This window comes from Festucalex cinctus, chromosome 4 (genome assembly GCF_051991245.1).
Source record: "Festucalex cinctus isolate MCC-2025b chromosome 4, RoL_Fcin_1.0, whole genome shotgun sequence".
Taxonomy (NCBI): Eukaryota; Metazoa; Chordata; class Actinopteri; order Syngnathiformes; family Syngnathidae; genus Festucalex; species Festucalex cinctus.
Genome location: NC_135414.1, coordinates 11,748,281 through 11,773,655, shown reverse-complemented (window position 1 = coordinate 11,773,655; position 25,375 = coordinate 11,748,281). Strand labels below are relative to the sequence as shown.

At 39.7% G+C, this 25,375-nt stretch overlaps 1 protein-coding gene across 3 annotated transcripts in view; it reads left to right on the top strand.

Annotated features, from left to right (window-relative positions):
• Positions 1–25,375, top strand: part of tspan4a (tetraspanin 4a) — a 130,606-nt gene that overhangs the window by 26,464 nt on the left and 78,767 nt on the right. For 2 of the 3 annotated variants that reach the window (XM_077518900.1, XM_077518899.1), the window contains exon 2: positions 4,580–4,659. In XM_077518900.1, the coding sequence (XP_077375026.1) occupies positions 4,597–4,659 (63 nt within the window). In that variant the 5' untranslated portion in view covers positions 4,580–4,596. Of the gene's footprint in view, positions 1–3,057; positions 4,660–25,375 lie in introns of those variants that run through there. The other variant, XM_077518898.1, reaches the window with a different exon arrangement.

The following is a 25,375-nucleotide window of genomic DNA, read 5'->3' as shown; positions in this document are numbered from 1 at the left end:
TTAACGACAGAAAGAGCTGCATTATGTAACGTGTTTTTGTACATATTGAGCCGCAGCATCTACTGTGAATTGTCACATACATTTGTATGTGAGAAATTTAGTGCATGCGTGCATGTTGACACATAAGGGTAGGTGGGGTTGGGTCATGAGAGAGAGAGAGAGAGAGAGAGAGAGACAGAGAGAGAGAGAGAGAGAGAGAGAGAGAGAGAGAGAGAGAGAGAGAGTGTGTGTGTGTGTGTGTATGTGTGTGGGTGTGTTCTTGTACATAATACATAGTGAGGACCAAAATACGTCTTTATCCAACAGAATGAGGACATTTTTGTGAAGTGAGGACATTTTGGCCGGTCCTCACTTTGCAAAACCTCTTTTTGAAGGTCAAGACTTGGTTTTAGAGTTTAGGTTTGAATTGGGTTATGGTTGGGGTTAGGGTAAGGGTTAGGTTTAGGCAATCATTTTTGATGGTTTCGGTTAGGGTAAGGCTCTAGGAAATGCATTATGTCAATGGATGTCCTCACAAAGATATATGTACAAGGATGTGTGTGTGTGTGTGTGTGTGGGTGTGTGTGTGTGGGTGTGTGTGCGTGGGTGTGTGTGGGTGTGTGTGTGTTGTGTGTGTGTTTTTGGAGGTGTGCTCGGTTTGGCAATAACATGAATGACAACAAAGTTAGAAAATGATGATCCAGTTTCAATCTTAATGAGTTTCCTGCTGTTTAGTTCATCCCAGCCTGTATATGTTAGAAGAAAATGATTGCAGATTATTGCAATTAGTGGTTTAATTAACATAAGTGGGACACATATTGCTTTCATGTACTGTATACTCAAGTACAAATACAGATTATGAATAAATGGTTCCATCTTTGTTATCATTATGTGTATTTGATTTTTCCAGTTAATTAAAAATTCTCATTTTTATTTACTAAAACATCTTTTCTGCATGATACGGTATATCAGCTTTTATTTGAGAAAGTGCTCAACTGTGTTTTTCTTTAAATTCAAAATAAGACGTGATTTTTTTACCATCTGAAGTGTGCTTAATTCAGTGTATATATTAATACACTCTGCAATTGATTGGCAACTAGTCCAGGGTGTAGTTTGTCTTCCATGTGAAATCATCTTATATAGGCGCCAGATCCCCATCATTCTGTGTAGGGTAAGCAGTATAAAACTAGATGTATATATTTACTAGGGGTGTTAAAAAAAATCGATTCGGCGATATATCGCGATACTACATCGCGCGATTCTCGAATCGATTCAATAAAAAAAAAAAATCGATTTTTTTTTTTTTGTGTGTGTGTGAATCGATTTTTAAACTTCCATTTTTAATGGAAAAATATTCAACAAAACATCTGACTTCGGGTTAGGATTCACACCTTGAGCATGGAAGAATGTTATATGAACGGAACATTAAGCCTTAATATTTTATTTTAATGCTGTTCAAACATGAAACAGATTACAACCTCTATAAGACTGAAATTTCAGATAAATAAATAATACATTTTCATATAAATCTTACACTCTACAAGCTTACTGATTAGTATTTTCTAAATTTGAATGAAAAAAATCGCAACAATCGACTTATAAATTCGTATCGGGATTAATCGGTATCGAATCGAATCGTGACCTGTGAATCGTGATACGAATCGAATCGTCAGGTACTAGGCAATTCACACCCCTAATATTTACAGCTATGATAAAACTAAGAAGAGACCTTCCAACTTCATCAGCAATGTCCTTAATGTGCTTTCTATTTCAGTGAGCTCTCGACATGTTACCATTTTGGAAAGGGACTTTTTCATTGTTTGTATCTTTCACAAGGGCATCAAATGTGAACTTAAACAAGTAAATCTTTTGTTGCTTGCATACTTTAAAAAAGTATGTAATCCAACTGTTTAATTCTGCCAAATTGTGATGTCAGAGAAATTTTACTGCCAAAAAGAATGACGTCCATTTTAAAAATATCCAGAGTAAAATGCACCAAAATATGTTAGCCCCAGAACTTTGGTGGATTTTTTTTTTCCCAAGTAGCTTTTCTTCTGATTCTGAAACAAATACAGAAACACCCAAACGTAAAAAACTGTCTCAAATCAATAGCTTTGAATCAAAGATTGTTATTGTACATCAGATAAGGTGTTTCAGTGTATCAAAGTAACTCAAAGGTGGCCCTCATTCAACAATGCTTGTTAACATATCTTTTATTGAAAATGCTAACTCGTTCCTGCGCAACATAAATGTCAAAACCCCCCAAAATATCTGGTTCATCTGCAATTATGCCCTTTGCTTTGCAATTAAAGAAAAGCTGGTATTTCCATCAATATTCCTCAGGCAGTAAAAAGACCCGCCACTCTAATTGCTAATTACCTTTTTATCACTGACGTTGTCTGCCTGCGCTGGGCCCAGGAATATTTCATGAGAAAAACACAAGTTCAAATGTCATGCGTGTAAGTCGCATTCAATCTACATATGAGGCATGACAGAAAACCATTACATATTTAATGAAGCCACGAGTTCATTCAGAACCTTTGGAACATCCCTTTAGAGCTGTAAAGCAACTGACACAGATGTGGAGCGCAAGCATTTATTTTAGTGTGAATGTGAGCTGCAGTGGCCACTTTATATTTATGTCCACATAATCGCACTTTAGGGTGCGAATCTGTGTCGGTTGCAGCTACGCGGATGCTGCATGAGCAAAAAAGTCCACGGGGAGAACCCGAGAAGGGAACACGATTGAAGCCAAGCATGCACTGAGTGGCCGGGCTTGTGTGCTACAACGGCGTCTGCATGTGGAATGAGTTTTCGGCAGAAAGTCGAGAGCAGAAAATGAAGCACTGGTGCAAGAAGAGCAACCTTCTCAGTGGTGCTATGTCAACAACGCACGCAATAGGTTTTATGTGTGCAAATGTGCACTGAGGAATGCGTGTGTACAATCTGAAAGATGGCCAGGTATGATTGGCGTGTGCTTGAAGGAGGTTGGAGCTGCAAGAAACCGATTGGCTGTGCTTGATAGTAGGGCGTTGCTAGAATAGGAACGTCTGCTCCTGCCTTTTGCTTGGGCAGGTTTTTGGGACAGCTACCGAGGAGACGTGGTGTTGGAGAGATTGCGCATGCTGAGCGCGTCTGAGCTTGTGAGAGAAGGGACAAGGGAAAAGGGGCAGGGAGGGGGAGCAAGAGAGAAAGAGACCACAAGCGAGATAATAGAGAGGGAGGGAGCTTCAAGCAGAGAGACCGGACCAGCGTTCAAACACTGCAGTCTTTCTTTTGCTTCTGTGAAGAAACTGTCCCTCTTCTCACTGCCTGTCTCGCTGCTTAGCCATGACCCCGCCGGACGTCTCGATGTCCATGCCCACCTAGAGAGGAGGAGACAAACGCTCTCTAGCGCGGGTGGAAGGGACCAGAGGACGGGACACTTTGGCTTACTAATGAGAGTCTGGAAATTAATTAAGCATCGTCAGCATTAAGGGACACGTTGTGAGGCGCAGGAAGAGAATATGAGCGAGTTGAAGAAGGCGACTTGATGCGTGGGAAGAGAAGAGAGAGGAGGAGTAACCACTAGACACTTTTGGGGTAGAATTGGCAAGTTAGGGCAGAGGAGAGTAGAGTGGATTAGGGATTTCAATCCACAACCATTCATTTGCTCATGTACATTATCCATCATTCTGTGCTTGTTCCATTCGCACTCACAGCTGCATCCTTTTCTTCTCACTGCATGCCAGCAATATCACGACTCGCACATGCACGCTGCTGAGCCCTGAGACAGCCCGAGCGCATGTTTGAGAAGTTGCAGCGGGAACCCGATCAGCAACTTCTCATGAGACGCGGTAGGACATTTCTGTATCATCTTGACAACCCGAAGCAGCTGGGCATGCCAGGACGGGGGGTGTCAAAGCCCTCCAATCATCTGCCTGATTAAAGTGATCCGAGATGAACCTGCTAACCATTTTATCTACCAGGGCGCGACACCTGTGTTTGTGGGATTAGCGCAGGGGTGACAGGGATGGTCAGATGTGTGCGCTTGGATTAGGTCCTAAACACACAAGAATTACACAGGTGTTGCGGCAGGATTATGCAAACTCTCCTGCTGCATGCAGTGACATTATAGGCTTTAGGAATCAGGTGAATGACAGAGTATTATCTCCAACAGATTAATTCTTATCAAGCTGTGACTCTTGGGATATAATTTAATCAGCTGCTCCAGGATTTGAAAGTGTTTAGAGTGACTCTTGAGGTAACCCGAGGACAGGTGCAGACACTTTCAGCATTCAACAGCACCCCTCGATGACTTTGGCTCCCTCAGTGTGAACTTTGTGCCGAGTTGCGTAGTTGCGGCTAAAAACTCGTATTATGAGACGCTCAAGCACGGATGAAACGCCGTACCGGCGAAGTCCGTCTCTGGACAGCAAACCCGACACGCCGCCGTTCACCTCCGGCTTCCATCGCTTCAGTGGAGAGTTTGAGTACAAGCGGCCACCGTTTGCGTTTGGCTTCACCACCACGAAGGGGCCGCAGACCACCAAGGGCCGCTGCGCTCAAGGAAAGAAGTATGTGGTGTTTTACCTGGACCTCTCCTTCATCTTCCTCCTAGAACTGCGGCGCTGCAGGATGGCTGAAGGTTGTATGATGGCCCTGCGTTATGGGATGGTCTTCTTCAACCTCCTGTTCTGGGTAAGATGTAACATTTTGGCTTGTATATACTTTTCAAGCTTGCATGTATTTTACGCTGCATGTTTTCGTTTGTTTTCTTTTGTTTGTTTATGATGTGGTAATGATGTGAAAGGACAGAGTGAAGGTGATAGAGATGATGAATTTCGATGTGTGCAAAGCTCACTGTGTGGGTGATTCAAGCGTTTTCTTCTTACTATAGGATTCTCAAAGCGTGGGTGTACACTGACTTGTTTGCTTTATTAATCTTAGAGCGTTTTTTTTTTTTTTCTTAAATGTGCATTTCATCATAGTGTTGTTATTGTGCAGTAAATCCTTACCTGGCTGTGCTAGTGTGCACCTCAGCATAAAGATCTAAGTGAGTGTCAGTCTGCGCTAGCTCGCTGATCATATCAGCTTGCCATGGAGTAGTTGGAGCTGTTTTGTCTGCCTGTGTCACTGGCACGCTGATAACCCGACAATAGATCACTTTCACTCACACTGTTAAACCTGTCATGTTTCCCCCCCAAGTGATAGGAAGATAGGAAGATACTATTGTGCGTTTCGGCCACAATCTCTTCTAACTTGTCACATAGTTTGAAAAGGAGTTTGGTCCCTATTGCTGTCTTGCTGGCACTTTTGTTGATTTGCCATATTCTTCTGTTCTAAGTGGTAATGGAATGAGCTGAATCCTGAAATACAATCTACTCGCCCAGATGCAATCTCCCTTCGGCATTGAGCAACCTCTTCACTCCCATATCTTCTATTTGCTATAAAACTCGGTGGAAGAGAGGTCACATTTTTTTATTAGCACAGCTGTGCGCAATTGTGTGCGTGTGCGCAATTGTGTGTATTGGCGCCGTGAGTATAATATGGCCACTTGACCACACTGAGCTCTTGGCCTCTCCTCTGCAGAGAAGCCAATCATGTTACAAACCTTCAGGTAAGAACTGGTGAAGTCATTCTTCTTATCTGAGTCACGCAGGTTAGCTGTGATTCACCCAACTCAAGCCTCATTCAACATTGTGATTTTGTCAGATCATTGAAAAGTGAACTCCAGTTTAATCTACATTTATATTTGAAAGTATGCAGTGTGCAGTCCTTTGGTTTATATACATTATGATGTCAACACTGTTTCAAATGCATATAAGGGCTCTATTTTCATAGACTTGCACCCGAGCCGTGGCAAGTCTAGTTTACAGTGTTTGTGAATTTGTTGATGCGCTATGCCTCCTGGGCTGCCATGCCCATCAGCGCATTGCCAATTTGGTCACAAAAAGTAGACTAGATTTTAGACTCGGTAAAACCAGGTCTAACACAGCAAAAACTGGAGAGTTAAAATTGCAAATTTACATTTGTGGGAGACCATTTGAAGTCCATCCATCCATCCATTTTCTTGACCGCTTATTCCTCACAAGGGTCGAGGGGGGTGCTGGAGCCTATCTCAGCTGGCTCTGGGCAGTAGGCGGGGGACACCCAGGACTGGTTGCCATTTTAAGTCCTTAAGTGTAATTTTAATATTTTCAGAGTGAAATGGTGTTGAGGGTAGGTGTTATTTCAGAGACTTGATCAACTATAGTTAGAACTAGGGGTGTTAAAAAAAATCGATTCGGCAATATATCGCGATACTACATCGCGCGATTCTCGAATTTTTTTTTATTATTATTTTTATTTTTTATTTTTATTTTTATTTTTTTATTTTTTTATTTTTTTTTAAAGAGCTCAGAATTGTTCATTCGGTAGTCTTACCGATTCAACGTCTTATCATCATTGCCTTTTTTTTTTTTTTTTTGTGTGTGTGTGTGTGTGAATCGATTTTTAAACTTCCATTTTTAATGGAAAAATATTCAACAAAACGTCTGACTTCGGGTTAGGATTCACACCTTGAGCATGGAAGAATGTTATATGAACGGAACATTAAGCCTTAATATTTTATTTTAATGCTGTTCAAACATGAAACAGATTACAACCTCTATAAGACTGAAATTTCAGATAAATAAATAATACATTTTCATATAATTCTTACACTCTACAAGCTTACTGATTAGTATTTTCTAAATTTGAATGAAAAAAAATCGCAACAATCGACTTATAAATTCGTATCGGGATTAATCGGTATCGAATCGAATCGTGACCTGTGAATCGTGATACGAATCGAATCGTCAGGTACTAGGCAATTCACACCCCTAGTTAGAACAACTCAGCAGTGTCTTAGATTAACTCCAACTTGCACTGGCCACGTCTCCAGTTCAAGTCAGCACCATTTTCATCCTCCTCCTTTCCTCCTTGCTTATCACTGGGAAACAAAGACAAAATGAGTTTGGGCCCATGAAGTCATTTTCACTCACAGAAGAGACTAGTCAACAGGTACATTCAAATGGTCTCTTCAAGAGAGATGTTGTCAATTAGTTGGGTTAAAGTTGATGGACTTCAATACAAACTTCAATCCAAATTTGCAGAGGTGGGCAAAACCATCGTTACGTCGTCCTTTCATTGACGGTTAACCACCATTTGGCGAGTGCTTCCACATTTTCGGCAAGTGCTTTATGACGCAAAGCCTTGAAAAAATACACAAAGAAGGACCGTCTGCTCAGTCAGGTTTTGCTTCATAAAGCACTCGCTGAAAATGCGGAAGTGCTCACTAAAGCTGGTTACCTGAAGCGAGTCTATTTCTGTTTCCACAATGTCAAGCCCGGCGCACACGGGTGTACTGTGCTCCGATCACCCTGATTTTAATGCAAATGAGGTGTTTTGACACCACGATTGGCCAAGAAAATATTTTGTTCCATCCCATGAAGGTGCACAACTGCGCAAACACCCCCTTACGCCTAACTACTGGTGCAGTAGAGTACCAAAAGAAAGAAAACTCCACCCATGTGCACAGTTAGACGCTACCTCGTGCTAGGTTTGGGCTGGAAACAAAAATTGAGCCCACAATTGAAAACTCATACAAAAAACAAACAAACAAAAAACAAACACAATTGCACCCAATTTTAATAACACACTAAAACCTACAGAATTTGCTGGCATATTTCTAATATATATTTTTTAACAATGTAATACAAGGCACAAATGCTGCAGAGGCACTGGTACAGCAAAATGTGACAGTTGTCCCTAGATTTCATAAAAACAGATATGTGAAGTCACATGTACTAGATGGGAGGGAACAGGCATATTAATAAAAAAATGATCAACACTACTTAGATTTGAACATTATTTTGATTAATAAGTTATCATTTCACAAAAAGAAATCACATTAACAGTTCATTTATTTTTAAGCAAAATGGCTGATCCCTGTCTAGTTCTGCTAATATGTAAATGTTTCCTTTTCTACTCCATTATAGTTCAAAATTCAATTCAAGCAAGGAAAAACATTTAAATGGTCTATCATTACCATTTAAAAAATGAATCCTGACAACCTATCATAACCAATAATGCAGGCATAAATCACAAGTAATTGACTCAATACAATTTCTTAGATGGGCCACAACATCAGGCTTTCTGGATTCAGCCTTGGAATGAGATTAATGTTAATAATATTCATCCTGCAAGCATAATTTTTGCAGTTTCTATTGGCTGCCTAATTGCAGTTCACTGTCCAGTGAAGCTTAAAATGTGATGTGTAAATGTATGGTATCAAATTAAAATCACAACAGGTGTCTTTGCAGGAGGCTGGGAGGCTCAAGTGTTGACAACAAGTATTCAGTATAGGAACACAAAGGGGAGAGAGTTGCTAAACAACACTGACAGTGGGAAGTGGGAAGATCAGAGGACGACAAAGGAAGCCTCAGCAAAGTCAGACTCCATTATTTTCTCTATCCATGTGTTAGTCTTCTGCTCACTAGTGCATGTTGAGCCGAGGTAGGTCCATCTGCTCTCATATAACATCGGTGTTAAAGTTAACTGCTCTCAAGGCAAGTACCGGAGCTGGGACATTGCATCAAACTACGATTGAATGTTTTTATGACGTGGGTCAGACTTGTGGCACAGAAGGCAAAAAAGATGATAAGGACATGCGCACAGTTGTGTTGACTGGAGAAGGCTGACAGCTCCTCTGCACCCACACACGAGCCGCAACTTTGCTCAGGTTTTGCTGCAGTAGAAAAAAATGACTGACATCACAACTTGAAGTGGCTCAAGGGATGAATGGTTAGCACTGCTGCCTCAATTCAAGTTCTGGGTTTAAATCAGGATTGGTGGGCTTTCTTTGGGTACTGCACACTGTCCAAAAATCATCCGTTTTAACCTCTTAAATTGTCAGTCTGGTGATTAACTGCATGCTGTACAGTTCAGCGTGTATCCTGTCTCCCTCTTCATAAGCACACTGGAATGTAGTCCATCCACTAGAACACATCAAGCCCTGTCAAATTGAAGTATTGCATAAAGAACACCATTCAGCGTATTGATCAATCTGTCTCTATCTCCAAGGGGGCAATTAAAAGGGCACATACACAGCAGTATGTATACTTACATCAGTGCTTGTCAATTATTTTTTGTTCCACACCCCTAGGAAGAAGAAAATATTTTGTATCCCCCAACTCTCTCTATAAATAGTATCATAGTATATTGAACACTCTGATGATGAGAGCACCACTGCCACCTACTTTAGTAGATATGCAATTATACTTTATTCTAGTACGGCACAAAATCCTTCATGGAATGGGAATGCGAGGAGCTGCTTTGACGAGCAGAACAAGAAGGCAAATGCGCAACACTGCACCGACTTGCATGGGTCTGCAACAATACCAAAACTTAGTCTAGCACGCCCCTACGCAGATATTCACTGCACCTTCTTGAGCTGGGCACAGAAGAAGAGCCAATAATGTTATTTGACAATTCAGATACTGATAAATTTTAGTTTTCCACATTTCACCGAGCACAGTTGGGCTGCAAGCTAGCTTCAAGTTAAAGTAGTTGTGCTAAAGTCAATTCATGAGCTTATATGTGTTAGCTACTAATGAATTATAATTATTGATTCCAAAAAAGTCACTAAAACTAAACTAATGCTTTTATGAGTTTTTGTTGACTAAACTGGAATGAAATGATCACAATAAAGAGATGGCTAATATGTGACAAAGGCTAAGTATTTTTGCCAAAACATTATGGGGCACATTCACTAAGAATGCGCTGCGTCCGGTAATAGCGCGAAATATTGTACCACAACTGCACCCGCAGTCTGCGCCCAGTTACCCACCTCTTCACTAAGGATATTGCTCTAATCATGTACCGGCACAAACACGCCCACAAAACTTGGAGCAAATTTGCACCGGATTTACCACACATGGCAATGGATTTGCGCCAAGAACATGGTTGTTATAGTAACAGTTGCGAGAAAGATGACATTATCGGAAAGCGAGGTTGGACCGAGAGTAAACGTTTATAGCGCCATTAAGCTGTACAGAGCAGAGAGGACGACAACAACATCATTCATTCATAAAGTACAAATTATTGGTGCGATCGTTTTTTCAAAGTATATTTTCAGAGGTTGGTGTGGGCGTACAGTATGCATCTGGCACGTAAAAATGATTGTAAAATGCCTCCCCGCCATTGCCGATCAGCCCGGGTTACGTTATGTGTCCTAAACTAACACGGAAAATTTCCCCCCCCTCTCTCTCTGGCTTTCTCTCGTCTCTGCGTGATCAGAGAGGGCCGCGCATGTTGTGTGGCAAATGGCATGCACTGCTGTCATGATCGCGGGACCGAGGTTGCGGCAGATTAATACATGCTTTCCAAAAACGTTATTTGCGTCACGCAAACTCTGTGTGGCTATTTGCGCTGGCGTTAGTGAATTAGACGCTGCATATTAATGAGTGTCATTTGCATTGGGGTGGGCATATTATGCGTCAAATGTATGCAAATTACCTAATTTACATACGCGCAAATAACACCGGCGCACCGTGGCGCAATCTGGTTGACCGCGCATTTAGTAACGGATTTCCCCATCTGCGCGTGTTTAGTGAATTAGGCGCTCCCGGATTGCTCCGTTTTTACCAGTTAGCGCGGTGCAAAGGTGACGCAAACCTTTAGTGGATAGGCCCCTATGAGTAAAACTAAAATGGCTGTCAAACATAACACTGTTGAGGATATGAATGACAAATTGGTTCGTGCCTAATTGTGTGTGAAACTAAGTTAACTGCTGCAGATGTCAGTGTTACGCACATTAAAAAAAAAAGAAAAGAAAAAAAAACGTTTTTCGCAGCTCATCGTGGCTCTGAGAAAAAAAGAAACACTGGAAGAAGACAAAATAATGATGTGCTTACATGCCCCAGTGAATTTCTTCAGTAGACAACTATGACTTTTAGCAGTATCTAACCTTTAATTGAGGCACCCAGAAACCTTAGAAAAATCTGACGGCCCGCCAACAGCAAAAATGTCACAGAAAGTTTGAAAACTGAAATAATGACGATCTCGTCTCAATTTACTGACAAATGGTCCTATTCAATATGACATGTGGGACTGTTTAATTGAAACACAAAGATGATATGCTTGCAAAAAGCCATGATTTGCTTGTGCCTTCTGGCATCGAATGTAAGAACATTTAATAGTTATACTCGCCACTATACTTAATATATAATATTATTTATTTATTTATTTATTTATTTATTTATTTATTTATTTATTTATTTATTTATTCTCACTTTAGCTTTGCTCAAGTATCGTACAACCCATTCATGAATACTAAGTTTAAAATCAAATTTGTATTTGTATAGGCAAGTGTTCATTCGTTATATTGTCATATTTAGTGCATTACTTATGGGTCCCTATTTGTTAACGACAACAACAACAACAACAATGTTCACCAAAATTAGAAAGTTGCTCCTCAAATAAAGTCTTTGATTCGCAAAACTTATTAATTCCAGAGTTGGACTCGTAGCTCGAAAAAAGTACTCAATTAAGTCGAGTCTCTCATTTTTCAAGGAGCAGCTACACCAGTTTGGTTGAAAGTGGTAGCATAGCATAGCCACACGTTACCTTGTATGACGTCTCCTCATCCACGTTATAAGCAAAGCCGAGGCTGTCTGTTGTAGCTATGTCATGTGCAAACAAACAGGTAAAGGCACCAGCTAAAATCTTTTCAATTGCTTAGCAACCATTTTCAAATATGGTCACGCTGGATCCGGTTGCCGTGCAGTGTGAAGAGGCTTTTGTTTATACGTGACTTCAGAAGCTAAAAGGATCCTTTCTGGAAGTCAATATAAGTTGAAGTCAATATCTCTCTTTTGAAAATAAATTGAAGTTGAACATCATTTTGAGAATGCTGAATGCTGTCATTACAATCCTGGTACTGTGGTGTTTGATGCAAACTTTGGGTTGTTTTATTTCTTGGCAACGAAAAGAAATTGCCATAGAAACACATTCATTCTGAGCTCTGCGTTGTGTTGCTGTGTGCGTGCATCATACCCTTGAATAGAAAGTCAAAGGGAGACAACACTTCTCGCTAAAATGGGAGTACTAATGTGTGAAGTGTTAAATAAGCTTAAACCTTGGCCAAGTGTGTTCGAGGGGGAACATATTGCCTCTTCCCAAACAAAAGAAAAAGCTAATAAGCAACATATGCAACCCAAGACAAATGCTGATTATCCCCTAAATGTAGTGGTGATGACTCTTGCATAAAATTGCAACAGTAAAAAAAAAAAAAAAATGCAAACTCTAATAGCTGAAAATCACCACAGGGCTGAGAAATGGCCCAGAGCGGAAAAGAAAGACCAAAACAATTTTTAATTAATTTGGACAGCACAGAAAGGCTTTTCCTAATTTTTGGAAGTGTTTTGGTAGGTGGGTGATACCCCTTTCAACAGTGGCTGATTCTGGGACAGAGATGCAAGAGATACGATTGCAGGCTGTAGGAAGAGCCTGAAGACATGTTCTCTGAAGTTGTGTTTACTTGTCGTCATAATGTAGGTCAGAGCCCAGTGGAAAATCCAGAGACTGCCAGAGTTGTGAATGGATTGTATCCATAGCCAATGATTTTCTTCCAGATCAATAGAAATTGCCCTTCTACTGATCTGAGATGTGTCTGACCTGCCCAGTTCAGCCCTCGCTGCCACACAATCCATCGATTCACGGCAGGACACGGGGACGTGTGCAGCATGAGAAGCTCATTTATAAAGGACCGCAGTTTGCATGAGCCGAGTGTGGCGTGTTTGCGCACATGAACTCGAAAGGAAACACTATCATGCTCTCTTTTGCTTTTGATAAAACCTGGAAATGGAGCCGGGACACAAGCGATGTCTTCATACGGTCTTTATCCCCCATGTCATTATTATTTCTTTGAGATGATAGCATCTACTGTGTTCGCATTTCCCTTCACGATCAGTAATCACATTGGATCAACCTCATAGGCCACAGTAGGACGCTCAGGTGGGCATTTAAATAAATCAGAATATCCACACTCCCACAATACACCAATATTCCCACTTGAATATTCACCTCAGGTTTTCCTTGGCTTCAGAGAGATCATTAAGGCTGACCACTGGACTATGAAATGCAGGTATAGCCTGAAGTCTTCAGATGCACCTCTTTTAATCAATCCATTAATCAATCATGGGGTGGACTAGATGCCCCTTTAAATCTTAATTCTTCACCCTTTCCATTCTTCCATCTTTGTGAGACCAGTTTGGAGAGGGCAATTTATTGTTCCATCATAACTGTGCCTCGGTGCACAAATTTCACAAATGATAAGAAAACCATATTGCATTACTGAAACATCTTTTTCATAGTTAGTTTGACAATTGGCAAGTTTGAAGTGCACATTATCACCACATGTAGGATTTCAATGGAACTGCACATCGTGAGCATACAGTGTGAAAAGTCAAGACGAGATGCTGGCACACGTCAACACGTGCTATTGAGAAGAGTATTGCTCCCCAAGGGACTTTCCCCCTTAGGAGACTATATTTCTGACAGACATTAACCATATAAAGGTAAGTCATATTAAATACAAGACATTTTGAGCTCTCTATTTCATGATTATAATATTTATTTCCCCATTAAAATTGCATTGCACGGATGAGGGCAGCATCAGCCAGCTGATAGCTTTTCAGCGACCTTGCAAGATCGATCCAATTGAGAAACTAGAGACACCTGTACTTATTAATAGTGGGAAATGTTCTTTCAGATTTTTGGAAATACTAATGTGTTTGATATGTCTGTTTATTATTATATTTTTGACAGTTATAAATGTACAAATTTAAAGCATTGTGACCGGATGTATCAAATATGACACAAATAAAAAGTCATATGTGGAAGTTGATTTTCAAAAAAAAATTTAAAAAAATTGTTTGTTCAGCCAATAACTACTAAACTTGCTCTTACAAGATGAATTATTGTGGTATTTGTGAGTTCATAAACTCCGGAGAATACATCTTGTACCGCTCCCGCACATAACCGGTTCGGACTAATCACAGAGTGACATTGAGTTTGGGGGCGGGATATGCAACTGTGACGAAACCAGGAAGCCAGCGCCGACGCCAGGGCTAACAAACAAACCTAACATGGACGAATGGATGCTACAATTAATTCTGTTCTCGCAGAATTACTCACTGTTTCCTTGTTGAATGTTGAACAGCGAGAGGCGCTTTGTGCATTTCTAGCTGGTAAGATATTCGTGCTTCCCCCCCCGACAAGAACGAACACACATTTTCACCCGTGGCCGTGATTGGTTAAAACAAATGTGTAGAATGTCGCATCGTCCAATCAGCTCGAATTACTGGACAGAATGTCCCGCCTTTTCCAGACGAAATGAATCTAGAGAGGTACCAGATGGATATGTTTGCCAGGTTAAATAAATACTCTATTTACAAATAATCTGAATTTTTCTCATATATTTCATGGTTCAGGCTTTAGAGGTGTACTTTGCTTGCGATACAAGAGATATTTCCTCTGAGGAAGGAGGGTGCCCACATAGTGACTGACAAAGTGATTGTCGCTCTCCCTACTCACCAAAACAAGTGCCGAATATTAGAAATATCAGCATCAAATCCAGTTTGTTCAACTAACTAATTTGTTCCTACTGGCACATGACACTACATAAACTTGAACATTTATCCATCCATCCATTTTCGGAGCCACTTATTCCTTACAAGGGTCGCGGGGGTGCTGGAGCCTATCCCAGCTGGCTTTGTGCAGTAAGTGGGGCACGCCCTGAACTGGTTGCCAGCCAATCGAGGGAACAACTTGAAATTTTAACCATGTGAAAAATATGTGTCTGATAACGTGAAATTGTGATACAAACTGGCTTAATTTTCATATAGCACCACTAAAATACATTGAGCTGCCAATGGATTAATTGCTCCCAAGTTTTTAACTTCACTTTCACTCGACTGAGACAACACAAATTAAAGTAACCCTCGAAGGATTTAATTACAATGAAACCCAGTGTGCCCGTCACCTTTAATCACGCTGGAAAATGCACAGCCTCAGAGGCTGAGAGGCTTTGACAGGTTTGTCTGAAGGGACCTGTTATAGACTCAAGTTAAAACATAACCACCATTAATGTGTCAGAATTTACATGCCTTATATACTAATAATAAGACGGCTAGAGAAACATTACTGGTCTTTGGGTGCATATCAATAGTTTGAAGGTGGGTGGTTGTAAGATCAGATTTCAAATACTAGTAAGTCAAAAAAGGACCTGTGAGATGGCGATGAATTGGAGTTACAGTAGCTACTCAGGCCAATTCAGACATTTGCCAGATTTTTATAGGTCTTGCAGCTGCTTCCACAGTCAGAAGGGTCAAAAACACCTCCAAGGGGCCTCAGAGTCACACTTGGTGATGAAAAGTCAGTGAGTTCAGTTTCACAAAGTTTTCATTTTAGAAATGTTTGCTGTACAAGTTCTGCAATAAAGTTTCCAGGTCAAAAATAACTGGTGATCATAAATTGGACTGTAACTGTCACATTCCCTTATCTTTCCCATCTTCCTCTCACTGTCAATATGTTCTGAACACTCAATGAGCTTCCACCAAATATTCCAGATTAGCCTGGGGGCTGAGATGGAGTAGTCATACTCAATGAGGGATGTGCTGGCTCTTTTGTCAGCGTCAGGATGTACAGTACAATATCTCTTGCACCAACTCAGCCTATCAACTTTCAAGCAACTCATTATAGGTCTTGTTACAGTATTGTGTAGTTTCAGTCAACACTTAGTTAATAGGATTTCAAAAGCATCCATCCATCCATTTTCTTGACCGCTTATTCCTCACAAGGGTCGCGGGGGGTGCTGGCGCCTATCTCAGCTGGCTCTGGGCAGTAGGTGGGGGACACCCTGGACCGGTTGCCAGTCAATCGCAGGGCACACAGAGACGAACAACCATCCACACTCACAAGCACACCTAGGGACAATTCGGAGCGCCCAATTAACCTGCCATGCATGTCTTTGGAATGTGGGAGGAGACCAGAGTACCCGGAGAAGACCCACGCGGGCACGGGAGAACATGCAAACTCCACCCAGGAAGGCCAGAGCCTGGACTCGAACCGGAGACCTCAGAACTGGGAAGCGGACGTGCTAACCACTAGATCACTGTGCCGCCCGATTTCAAAATCATGACATTTGTAATTAAGAATCAAGTATATACATCAAAAGTGTCTAATTAGTGACAAGTATTTGTTGAGCTGTTTTTAGATTATTGCTTATAAGGTATATGCCACGGAAGAGGCGGGACGATTTTGCACATGACCTTTGATTCCGGTCCGGGTTGCGAACACGCAACAGAGGGGCACAAAGTCGGAAACGCAAGTATTGGGATGCAGTCCACACGTCGCAAACCGAACAGGAACCAAAGCTGATGTGCAAAAACAGTCCCGCCTCTTCCGTGGCATATACCCCATTGTTGCCCAATGATGTCACTATTGAGAATGTGTGGTTTTGTTCTGGGGAGATCGGCCAATTCCTGTTGTTCAGGAAATTAAGCTGTTATATCAACTTCATGAGAAAGAATGAGTCTCAGGCCACAAGAGTGATATATAATTTTTCCATCAAAATCTATAGATGATTTAAAAAAAAAAGTCCTTATTGATTCATACTAACGAAACATAATTCTACATTAATATTTAATGCAAGCTAAATGCCTGTACTTTCACCCAAGTAAACCAACATCTATTTAAGTTAATAGGGGTGTGAATTGCCTAGTACCTGACGATTCGATTCGTATCACGATTCACAGGTCACGATTCGATTCGATACCGATTAATCCCGATACGAATTTATAAGTCGATTGTTGCGATTTTTTTTCATTCAAATTTAGAAAATACTAATCAGTAAGCTTGTAGAGTGTAAGATTTATATGAAAATTTATTATTTATTTATCTGAAATTTCAGTCTTATAGAGGTTGTAATCTGTTTCATGTTTGAACAGCATTAAAATAAAATATTAAGGCTTAATGTTCCGTTCATATAACATTCTTCCGTGCTCAAGGTGTGAATCCTAACCCGAAGTCAGACGTTTTGTTGAATATTTTTCCATTAAAAATGGAAGTTTAAAAATCGATTCACACACACAAAAAAAAAAAAAAAAAAAAAAGGCAATGATGATAAGACATTGAATCGGTAAGACTACCGAATGAACAATTCTGAGCTCTTTAAAAAAAAAAAAAAAAAATCGATTCAGCCGCCTATTGAATCGATTCGAGAATCGCGCGATGTAGTATCGCGATATATTGCCGAATCGATTTTTTTTAACACCCCTATAAGTTAAGTTTGGGTTTTTCTTGCTGGCATTATTGAAGAAATGCCTTTTGACAAGTTGGTCTTCCAGGAGCATGAAAAGAAATGTGTAGGTTCCCAGCGGCATATTGCACTGAGTCAGCCAAACAACACGGAATAGTGTCATCTGAGTAAAGACTGGCACTACAGTCTTTTAGAGTGGAGAATCTTACAGTGCTATAAATTATAAATAAGACAGGTCTTAAAAATGCTCCTTGTTGAATATCATTTCCGACTGGATAAAATATGTCTCTCCTTGACTCACTGGGGTATTTTGAAAGGTTAATCAAAATCACATAATATATCCTCCACACAGAAAGAGGTTGGCCTAGCGGTCGTTATTGCTGCTCCAATAAAGGTCAAGGATCAAATTCAAACACCAAAGTTTAGTGGGCGCAGAACATTCCAATTTATGAAACTTTGCTTTGTCAGTGCGTCTTACTGAATTTGTGTAGGTTGTTATATTTAGTGGATTGGAACCAAGGACTATATCGACTGGAACACATGATGTGAATGGGCTATTCTAACAGCGTTTGAGTTTTTATCTTGAGCTTTGTGGGACTCTGCAAATGTAGACATATGCGCAAAAAGTCATTCAAAAAAAAAGGACAAACGCTTCAGCCACTGACAGAACAGACCAATATGACATTAGTCTTCAGGAACTCATAATATTGAAGTTAAATGAATGAAATCATTTAATAATGGCGTCAGTGAAATGCTGATTTGAAATTCTGGTTCTAAACTTAGATTTGAACGCATTCATATCAGAAAAGGCTGGATCGCAGATGTATGTATTTGGGGTTAGGGTTAGGGTATTTGTGGATTTTCCACATCACAACATGGGTCACGATAAAAAAGTTCAACTTTTTGATGTCCAATTTCTCTAAATAACAGAGTCTGACAAGTGCTCCAGCATGGACAATAGATCAGATTTGTGCGCTTTCAACATTTTTCTTATCCTTAAGGGGGGCTTTCTAGTATCTTTGAGACCAAAGTAAAGTGCTGAACTCTTCACTTTCATTTGCTTTATGTAGAAAGAGAATTTTGCTTTAAATGCCTTTCCAGCAGTGCTCATATTTCATACTTTGTTTTGTCTCTGCATTGTAACTCTTGGTCTGCAGGCTCATCTTTTCAGTCGCATCTCCGAGGAAAGTTTGGTCCGCCAGCCAGACAGCTACTCAGTAATGCTGTATCCTCCCTCTTACTTCGGCTTCACCATCTGAGCTAAAATCTCCGTAGTCCACAGAACATACTTCCTGGATTAGAGTTGATGATCTTAACAACAGGCGTTTAATATGGTCAAATCTCATAGCATTTGCTCAGAGGGCCTGTTGGTGGATGTTACAGTGATACTTCACAAATCTAGCTGTTTACAGGTCCATTTAACAGTCAGCAATAAATCCTGAGTGTCACCCTGTCATCGCAGGTGCGTCATCAGTGGTCACTAAAACCAGTTTTTCAATGGTATAATTTTTTGGTTAAGTATTCCTTGACAGTGTTGTAAAAGTCCCTGGATGTTGGTTGTCAGTAGAAGAGATGTTAAAAATTCCTCTTTTTTAAAAAATCATCAAACACGATCCTTGTAAAACAACAATCTGGGCTCTCTCATTAGAATCCATGGGCTTGTTGTACTGTGAAAACCAGAAACACCTGTTCATGTCCAACTGCAGCTGTTTCACCGCATCTGTAGACAGTGCACACACACACTCTGCACCACAGTGTTCACACTTATCTGGGAATTGGCAATAATGGACAGAATATTATTATTATAGTCCCAGAATAATAACTCTGCCACTAAAAGGCTATAATTGTGCCTCATTAATAATCCCACCAACAGTAAAGGGCTTTTCTGCATGGTCAGGATGGACACAATTTTAAATAATACTTCTGTTGATGGCCTTTTTTTTTTTGTCATAACAAGCAGAGACTGTTGTTTTTGGACAGCACTTTTCGGCTCTTTCACATTTTCTTCACGGATTGTGTGGAAATCTTAACACAAGTCGAAGCGGACTTTGGTGAAATGCAATACTCGCTGCCGATCAGATCCACAAATGTGAATTTAGATCAGTTTTACCAAGTGATTCAAATGCGTGATATTGTATTTTTGACTCCTTGGCAAGCCACTGGAAATGGTAATGGCATGCTACCGACAGCTCTAGTTGAAGATGCTTGATTTTCTGAGCTTGGGGTTATTTCATGTTGTGCTTGGCTCCATTGGTTTCTACCAGTGGTGTAGTGGTCTCTGGAGAAGTGGGTATATAGTGGTTCCTTGCTACTTCACGGTTCAATTATTGTGTATTCATTCTATTGCGGATTTTTATTTGAGTCCATCACACTCATACATTGTGGGATTCACCTCGGGTACCTCAATATTTTGCAGGTTTTTCAGAAATTATCCAACCCTATTTTTGATAGTAAGCACCAATAAGAGTCTTTATTTATGCTGCTATTTTTGTCCTTTCTTCTAATATTTCAGCAAATAAAAACGTTTTCTTTCATTCAACAGTCTATCACATTTTTAAAGAAAATATTGAATATTTGGTAAATTAAGAAATCATGTCACCATGATAAGTTTAGTTTTTCTTATTTTTCTTCTTTTAATTCTTCTTAGCAAGTCAGTGTCCCATCACTGGTGAGCTATTTTTAGAACAGACACCAGTTACTCGTAGATACTGGCAACTACAGATTAAGGCCAATGCGTGCGCCCCCGACCACCTCCGTGCACGTGCACTCACAGGAGAAGTAGAGAAAGAAAGTTAATTGGGGTTACTGTTGACTTCAAAGAGGCTGCTTGTTTACGCAACACCGTAAGAAGAGGTCAGTCAAATGTCAGATAGTATTAGTGGTTATTGAAAAAAAAAATATTGTTATTAGTTATTATTATTTTTTACAACCGATACTTCACTTACTTACACTTATTCAAAACGAAAAATGAATGAATGAATGAATGAATGGTTTATTTCGGCTCCATTCATAACATAGAAAAGAAAACACAAACATCCTTTTACACAAACAATGAACTCATTCACTCCCAGCCATTTTCACTGAAACAACCCCCATTCGCTCCCGGCTGTTATACTGGATTTTGACTGTTTTTGCAAGGCCCACGGAATATTGTGTTCTATTGCTATCAAAACATGGAACCTACCAAAAGAAAGATAAAAAGAAAAAAGAAAAGAAAAAAAGGATATTTGTATTTGTTTCCGTTTTGCAGCAATTAGCGTTAGAATATAGCTAAGTTTCACTGACACTGACAAAAAGAACTTGTTGCAACATGGCCCTGCCTGCTCTCTTATACTCTGCTGCTACCTGTTGGTAATTTTATTAAATAACTAGCATTTCTTGAAGCCACCTCTTCATGTCAGAAGCTGCATCAAAGCCTTATGTATGCTCTTGCATTAAAAAACAACAACATGTAATTAAGTTTTTGGGAGTGAAGGACAAAGTATTAAAAAACAATTTTTCATGTTTTTGGATTGGAAATGAGTTAATTACCGAAAAAGGAATACGCTGAAGCACCAGAATTATTATTGCTTATGCTGGTGCCCACGCCACGAGCACGTCTACGGTTTACGAGTACAGAGTACCACCGACACAGCTCAGCATGTTATTTAAAGGATTATTTTGCTCAGCTTTAGCCCCCCCCATCTCTGCCTCTAATTGGCTCATCAGTCTTCAATGCCTAAAGTTAGTGAATCTAATCAGCAATGCTAGGAAGTAACAGCCAATGAGAGTCAGAGGAGGGCGGATCATGGCTTCATCATCCTTGAGGAAAAAATGGTAACATAGCTCAAAGATATGACTGACTAAAAAAATAAGTGGGTATATGCTGTATACCTTGGACTACACCACTTTCCACTTGAGTGGATCAGTTCATAGAATAGGCTTATTCACTGTATGATCACATGGTTCACAGATCTAAGGTCTCACCTTACAAAACGCTCTTACCGTACTAGAAAAGTGAAATTAAAATTAATGATCATTGAGTGATCCATGCTGACAGACCTGAATTGTGAAAATGTTCAAATATTCATACAGGACACTTGAGGGCTGATTGTGTCAAAGTGATGTGCGGTGTAGTGGAAAAACAGCATGCGGGTGTTAAAATCAGCACTTCACTGCTCTCAATTTGGTCACCGTCAATGGATCATTGAGTCATATTGCGTATAGTGTGAACCGCAACCCACTTCAGCAAGTTAACGCATTGTTTGAATGGAAATCCATCCATTGAGTCAAACAGTTGTAAAGGTCCACTTGATTTTTAGTCAGTGAACCACTTGAGACACGAATCACATCCACAAGACAGATGTGATGTGTTGGAGATACATGCATATGTCCGAGAGTGAACCTCCTGGCAGCCTGTCTCATTACAGATGGAGACCAGATGGAAGCAATGAGCTCCATCACCTCACCGACTTTATTCTAATAGGAAGGGAAAAGTGTTTCTTGACACATCTAATTGACAGAGAGGTTTCATGCTAGACGCTTGCTTAAATTTAGGGTGCTGTGCAGTGTGCACTCCCTTGAGATTAAATTGAATCTGGATAATGGATGGATGGATGGATTTTGCATGTTCTCCCTGTTGCTTGTACTCCAGATTCCTCCCACATTCCAAAACGTCTAATAGTTCACCAGGCTCAAAATACACAAAAGTACGGTTGTGAATATGAATGGTAATTGTCTATTTGTGCCCCACCGCTTATAATAAGTTGACTGCAAAGAGATTGTAGTGTCCCCATGTCTCTAAACTGTATCAAAAATTGAAGGATAAAAATAACAGAACAACACTGATTGGGTGTCAGTTTGGTTGAAGAGGTCCAAATCAAAAATACTGTTGATAACAAGCCCTTATCACACATTTTTAATGACATGGGGCAATTTAGTGTTTGGATTATGCTGACAAAAATGTAACGATTTGATGGCATTGTGGAAAGATCTGACCTTCTTCAGTTTTCTTAAACGTGGTTTGTGAATGGTTGTTCGTCTACATGTGCCCTGCAATTGGCTGGCAACCTGTTCAGGGTGTGCCCCGCCTACCGCCCAAAGGCAGCTGGGATATGCTCCAGCACGTCCGTGTAGGGATGTAACGATATCCAAACATTCCGATATGATATTATCACAATATGGTCACGTTCCGATAATTATCACAATGTTGTGGGGGCGCTGGCGATATTTAAAAAAGATCACAATATTCTTAAAAAAAAAAAAAAAAAAAAAAAAGCTGATACTAAAAAAAAAGCACAATATTGTGCTTTTGTACATAACAGCAATGCATATAAGCCACCTGCAATGTCTAATAACAATAGTGAGGCACTTCCTTGCTAATGCAAGCACACATTGATTGTTTCACAAGCAAATTAGGTTCCCCTTCATCTGACAATTAGCATAGATTTTAAACATAGAAGGCCAAAACATCCCTCATGAAAATTTTATTGCACTAATAAAATAGCCACTAGAGGGTGCTAGAACTGCACAAATGGAAATCAACCTGACTTTTTTTAAAGATGCGTTCCTTTTAAATATTGTGAACATGACGACGATGATATTGTGGCAGTTTTAACATCACAATATTGCCATTATCGTGACATCCCTACTTCCCTGATCTTAGTGATAATAAGCGGTTTGAAAAATGGATGTATGGAAGGATTCATCATTTTAAACCTATATAGGGTACTCTTTTAAATGCAATATTTACCTCTGTGACTTTTTTAGTTGTTCCAATTATTATCATCATATCGCTGGCATCAAACCGAAACCTTGTACCTGCAAAATAGTCATTTCAGGAGACCCTAAAAACGCCATGTTTTTTCGATTATAAACATTGCATCATCATAGAGAACACGCCATTTTCAACACTTTAGATTGGTCAATAATTTGTAAAAATAACACCCACACGTGTGGAATGACCAGACGTATAGATTTTTGAAAAAATCCACACTGTGACTTTTGAGGTTTTGGACTGATGCCAGCAATATTTTATTATGGCCTGAATAACATACCAACATAAATATTTCATTACAGTATAATAATGTTATCATGTCATTCTGTTCATTTCACTATTTGGGCAGGGAGAAATTGAGTATTTTTATGCTCCCTTGTAGTGAGCGCCCTCTTGGTGTGCGAAGCTCACTAGATGCTCCGGGCGAACAGCCATTTTTTACTGTATCCCTCCAAAATATAAAATATTTTGTTTAGATTTTGTAGCTTTATGCCCCCTAGATCAAAAGCGGATGCCTTTCGACAAGACAAAGCTGTCACTCGTCGGACTATCATTCATTATTTGCATCAACCGTGGCGGGTATGGGGGGGTGTAGTACTCTGTTACACCCCCCCTTCAATCTCCCCTTCATTTCATCTGCCTAAGAACAGACTTTTGTGGTGTATAGGCCATTTATGAAACATATTTTAGCTTACAACAAAGAACTGGTCATTCGATATTATCGTACAATAAAAATAAAGCTGAATGCATTGGATAGAGGAATTCTATTTTTCGGGAACTCTTTATATATATATATATATATATATATATATATATATATATATATATATATATATATATATATGTTAGGGGTGTGAATTGCCTAGTACCTGACGATTCGATTCGTATCACGATTCACAGGTCACGATTCGATTCGATACCGATTAATCCCGATACGAATTTATAAGTCGATTGTTGCGATATTTTTCATTCAAATTTAGAAAATACTAATCAGTAAGCTTGTAGAGTGTAAGATTTATATGAAAATGTATTATTTATTTATCTGAAATTTCAGTCTTATAGAGGTTGTAATCTGTTTCATGTTTGAACAGCATTAAAATAAAATATTAAGGCTTAATGTTCCGTTCATATAACATTCTTCCATGCTCAAGGTGTGAATCCTAACCCGAAGTCAGACGTTTTGTTGAATATTTTTCCATTAAAAATCGATTCACACACACACACACAAAAAAAAAAAAAAAAAGGCAATGATGATAAGAGGTTGAATCGGTAAGACTACCGAATAACAATTCTGAGCTCTTTAAAAATAAAAAAATAAAAAAATAAATAATCAATTTTTTTTATTGAATCGATTCGAGAATCGCGCGATATAGTATCGCGATATATCGCCGAATCGATTTTTCTTAACACCCCTAATATATATATATATATAGCTTGAAGGAGACAATCCGCTTGATATGTTATTCTCCTTTCACCCTAAATCAGCTGGGATTGGCTCCAGTTCCTGTCATGACACTGAAAAGAATAAGATTCATAAGAAAGGCATTTTAGGGATTTGCAGAGTGGAATGAAGGGGCACGATAAGTCCTTAGGTGTTTAAACTACCGAAATGGGCAATTTGAGCTACAAGATAACCACAGTTTTGACACTCAATGGTGCTGAGGGAGTCTGGGATTGTCATACTTCAGTGGTTTAAAATTATATCCCCTTTCGACAGGAGGGTATGAATGTGATTCATGGTTGTGATAGTCTCATTCCCTCATAGCGTCTGTTTCGAAAAGTTTACGTATTTTCATTTTCAAGTTGTCATCACATGGGTAAGGTGAGGCTGAGCACTGGCCTTCATCATCCAAGTTGATATTTCAGCTAGTTTAGCTAATTGAGTTCAGGGCACGTCACCAGGAGCATCACCGTGCTTTTATGGAAAGCTGTGATCTGAAAAGGCATCACAAAGGGCCGCTCCATCCATGCGGGTTTATTTTAAATTTCATTTGCTTTGCTCAATACTAATATCTGCAGACCTTCACCAAAGGCCAATTTAAAAAGTTAAAAGTCTTTTTTTTTTTTTTTTTACAGTTAGTTTGTGAAATTTCCTTTAGAGTGGTTGTTTTGTATAACTTCTGATTGATTTTTTTTTCATTTACATTTTAAAAGGGGAGTCACCTTGGGCATTGCATTTTTGTTATTTTTCTGTTAACCCCTTTTTTTTTTTTGCCACACGTCACATGGTTTTCTTCGGAAGGCTGTTATGACTGTAAACACTAATAAATGTATGATCGTCTCATATTACATGTACACAACAAATTGAGGAATTTGAA